The 5,057-nt window shown below is 32.4% G+C and overlaps 1 protein-coding gene across 1 annotated transcript; it reads right to left on the reverse strand.

The window, feature by feature from the left end:
• Positions 1–550: 550 nt before the first annotated feature.
• Positions 551–4,617, reverse strand: LOC108744485 (sulfotransferase family cytosolic 1B member 1-like). The gene is made up of 2 exons (XM_018480272.2): positions 4,462–4,617; positions 551–1,072 (listed from the first exon to the last, which is right to left on the reverse strand). Exons 1-2 carry the CDS (start codon positions 4,615–4,617, stop codon positions 551–553), a joined length of 678 nt encoding a protein of 225 aa, XP_018335774.2.
• Positions 4,618–5,057: the final 440 nt, after the last annotated feature.

The following is a 5,057-nucleotide window of genomic DNA, read 5'->3' on the forward strand; positions in this document are numbered from 1 at the left end:
GATGTACTACACTTTTGTCCAGTGCATTACCAACCCTGGTCCAAAATCATGATACATCCATAATATGTAGTACCTACATATAGGTATAACATATCAACATATACACATATACATGAACTTATTGATGGAAGTCCTTACGAAGAAACTTTAAGGGACTATATTTCAATAAGTTCAGCTTTTAAGACTAAGCGACCATTGAGACATTTAATGTGCAAGTCGAGAACTACAAGAATCCGAGGTTTCAAAGAATTTAATAGAGGATCATTTTCCGTAAGGTTTTAGTGGTCTGGGGCCTTTCTTGGTGACTTCCTAAATCGTTCGATAGTACATTTTTATAAATGTATTACATACTTATACAACCATAGCAATAATATTTCTGACTTTTACTATCTTTTTAGGTTTTAAGTATTCAAATTCTGCGACTGACTATTATTCATAAGTTTTACAGTTTTATACTTAAATATCTATAGGTCCATCATGTAGAAAAATTAACATGTTTTAAATTGCATTTAGAATAATATATAAATATCGTTATTTATATTTGCTATCATTAAAGAGAACTGTTTGCCCTTCTCACAAGTTCATACTTTGAATATTTTTCATTTAGTTCGTCAAATCGTTCTGACGTCTCTGCATTTATGTAATTAACCCAATCACCAACTTTACCCCTTCTTAAAAAGCTCGTCGAATGGTCATTGCGTATTTTCGAAATGTTTTCTAAAACAGGTGCCAAATTGACCGCTTTATTGTCCTTCATGTTTTCGAAACTTAAAAAGTCGACTAATTCGTCGATTTGTTCTTCTGATATTTCCTTTTCGAGAAACTTTGCGGTATTCTTAACGACCCCCCTGAAGTCCTTTTTCATTTCTTCGAAACTTAAAATGAAAACATTTGGATCTTCCACTATTTTCGAGTAGTGCGCCAGATACTCCCAGTAGGATCCTGGGGGAAAAGTACCATCCAAGAATGTGTCCACGTAATTTTGAAAAGAAGTATTCATTCGGTGAAGATTGCACATGTGATGATAAAATGATACAGCAACATCTTTTGTGTTCCTTATGGAGAATATAATCTGCAAAGTAATAGATAGCTATAAAGAAATTGTTCCAACAAAGCAAAACGTAAAGAGCCTTAAGAGCATTTGAAACAGAAATATATTATTTTGTGTTTTGCATTTGTCTTTTAAATATACAACTATTTCTAGTAAACTACAACTCCGCCTGTATTTATGATTGCTTAAAATTGTTTTTCATCAAAGAAGACAGAACTTGATAACTAAGTTTCCTTTATTTTTCTATTTCTTACAGGAAAATGGATGCTGCATCTACCTATACATTAATTTATATATAAAGTGTGTCTTCTTTGTTTTCCAAACGCCTGGTTCGTTTAAGTTTTTTATTTCCTTTTCCAATTCGTAAATTTCAAATGAAATAATTAATTTAAGCAATTAAAACTACATATTTACTTAATTTTATTTCATGATTATTAATGAAACACCAACTTGGTAAATTTCTATAAACTTACGCGATTCACCATAACTATTGGTCATAATAAGTGCATGTTAATATTTGGACCAAAGTTTAAAAATTTGAAAATTTTGGTAATAATTTCACAAGTTTTTCATAAATCGTTTTCAAAATTGGCACAGAGATATAAGTTTAGCTAAGAAATATTATTTATATTTTCTCCGAGCATGAAATTGGATCAGAAGTTTTTTGACGAAATTTATTAGTAATTTTGATTATTCATCATTCTTACATAAAATTGTTATCTTTTTCTGCTTTCTGTTGCAATTAATGTACCCATCCCTGTCAGAAAGTGTATCTTCGCTTTCTAGCATTCGGTGATTAATATTGTGTAATTTAAAAATTTAATACCTTGAAATATCCACAATTTAAGTCTAAAAGTCGGTTTGGTTTTGTAGTAGGTAATGATAAATGTTTTCCCCTTGCATTGCTCCGATTTTTCATTCATTGTTGAACAAAGGACAAATAAGAATAAATTTAGTTACTGTATTTCGATGATTTTTGACACGTATTTATGNATATTTGGAATATATATTTAATTTTAAATATCTACACGGAGAAAACCAAATTTTTATGACAACGCAAAAGTCACAATTTTCGATTGTAAATGACTGAATTTGCCATAGAAATAGTGAAATTTATTAGGTAACTTGTAATAATCTCAATTTGAACATGTTTCTTTAAAAATTATTTCAGGTTTCTTAATTTTTAGAATTAAATTTGTAATTCAGGTCCAAATTGTAATTTTTATTATTTTCGCTTACGAAGCAACGGGCTAGTGGGGTAAAATTGTAAATATCTTTTTATATTATTTAGGTAAATTTTCGTTTTTCTTTTTCACCGTGTAGTATAAAAGGTTAATAATGTGGGGTGCAATTTCGGTTGAACTTAATATATTTAATGCAGTAGATTATTAAAATAATAATTTAAGGAAAGTTTGGCAAATAATAGAATGAGTTAATAATATATTCACCTAGCTCATTAATTGATTGGGAAACGTAGTAAATGGCAGACAAACTGTCAATGTGAGTAAAGACGGCCACCCGTCTCACCACCCTGGCTTAATTCTGACTCCTTTATCTAAGCATTCTTCAATCTCATTTTGAATCTAAATACCTTAATTATGTTAATACCGCTATTTTTAAACGATTGCTAATTGGTCTACTAATCGAGTCATAGATGCTACTTTAATAATTTATGGATATTAGGTAACAATATAAGTTCATGGAAGTTCAAGTTGGTGTTTCATTAACAATAAAAAAATAATAAATTCTCTATTTTTATGGAAGATATTTATTCTGATGTAAAGAATTAATGTTTGAAAGTGTTAAAAAACTGCACTGTAGACTACAGATAAGAATAAATTATTTCTGAGTATGTTTAAATGGTTTTAAGAAGAAATTTTTATCATCAATCTGAAATTTAAAAGAAATTACCATCTACCAAATGTTGATAGCCACAAGCAAACGTACTAGGGTCAATTGAAAAGTCCCCGGCCTGACGCATAGATGGCGGCACCAGAACTAAATCCATATTATTTTCAGTTAGTCCTAACCTTCAAAAGACGCGTCTATAAATTTGACGGCTGTCGGATCATTAGTTTGTGAATTATAGCATTTTTAGTGAAGCAACTTTTGTTATTGTGAAAAAAATGGATAAAAAGGAATTTCGCGTGTTGATAAAATATTGCTTTTTGAAGGGAAAAAATACAGTTGAAGCAAAAACTTGGCTTGATAACGAATTTCCGGACACTGCCCCAGGAAAATCAACCATCAAGGATTGGTATGCTAAGTTTAGACGTGGTGAAATGAGCACCGAAGACGGTGAACGCAGTGGACGCCCAAAAGAGGCTGTTACGGACGAAAACATTAAAAAAATCCACAAAATGATTTTGAATGACCGTAAATTGAAATTGAATGAAATAGCAGACACTCTACAGATATCAACGGAACGTATACATCACATCATTCACGAATATTTGGGTATGAGAAAGCTCTGTGCAAAGTGGGTGCCGCGCGAGCTCACTTTTGACCAAAAACAACGACGAGTTGATGATTCAGAGCAGTGTTTGAAGATGATCACGCGTAATAAACCCGAGTTTTTGCGTCGATATGTGACAATGGATGAAACATGGCTCCATCATTTCACTCCGAAGTCCAATCGACAGTCATCGGAGTGGACTGCACACGATGAACCCGCTCCAAAGCGTGCAAAAACGCAACAGTCGGCTGGCAAGGTTATGGCGTCTGTATTTTGGGATGCGCGTGGAATAATTTTCATTGACTACCTTGAAAAAGGAAGGACCATCAACAGCGACTATTACATAGCGTTATTGGACCGTTTGAAGGACGAAATCGCCGAGAAACGACCGCATTTGCAGAAAAAGAAAGTCCTGCTTCACCAAGACAATGCACCGTCTCACAAGTCAGTGAAAACGATGGCAAAAATTCATGAATTGGGCTTCGAATTGCTTCCGCATCCACCGTATTCTCCAGATCTGGCCCCCAGCGACTACTTCCTGTTCTCAGATCTCAAAAGAATGCTCGTTGGGAAAAAATTTTCGTCGAATGAAGAGGTGATCGCCGAAACTGAGGCCTATTTTGAAGCAAAGGACAAATCGTACTACAAAAATGGTATCGAAAAGTTGGAGGATCGCTATAATCAGTGTATCACCCTTGAAGGGAATTATGTTGAATAAAAAAAACGAATTTTGCAAAAAAAATGTGTTTTACTATTTTAGGCCGGAGACTCAATAAAGGTATTCTAATATTAACATTTGAATAGCGCCCATTTTGGACCTAAAAAAGTTCTATTAAAATTTTAGTTGGAGAGTTACTAAAATATTTTTTCAAAGAAATGTTTAGTAATATGAGTGAGTCCATAATTGTGAAATTGTAAATTTCTAACGAATACCTTAATTGTAAATTGTAATTACCTTTGGTTTTACGGTGTGTATTTGACTCGGAAGAAAATCCATACCAAGGTGAGTTTTAATAAAACGTGGCCGTGACTGATTTCGGGCCCATTCTATCGAATTTTCTATATCTTCCGAAAAGGCGTTTTTGTCATCTCCCGGAAAAAAGGACAGCATCCTGTACAAGAAGTTTTAAAATCAAATTGAAAGAACACAAAAAAAATAAAATTACACTGCAAATCCAAGTGTTTTATTTCGAAACACTTTAAATGTTTAAATACTTGTAATCACTTTTTAAACACTAAAAATGGTGTTTAATTTATCATAAACGCATAAACGTTTTATATTAAAACCCTTAAGTGTTTTATAAAAACAAACAAATTAAAAAATCGATCCACATCGATAGCGGGACGAACCCGGGCGCTGCTGTGTTGTAGCCGAGGGTGTATACCACTCGAACAAGTAACGTTATTGTCAATTTCTTGCAGAGAAGCGGTCACATAGTCATGTGTAAAAAATATCCTCATTTTATAAATTTAGAGAAATTTAATTTAATGAATAATATTACATTATACATTTATTAATATAACTATTGTTTAAAAATATACACAGTTATA

The sequence above is a fragment of the Agrilus planipennis genome, unplaced genomic scaffold, assembly GCF_000699045.2.
Source record: "Agrilus planipennis isolate EAB-ADULT unplaced genomic scaffold, Apla_2.0 scaffold33, whole genome shotgun sequence".
Taxonomy (NCBI): domain Eukaryota; kingdom Metazoa; phylum Arthropoda; class Insecta; order Coleoptera; family Buprestidae; genus Agrilus; species Agrilus planipennis.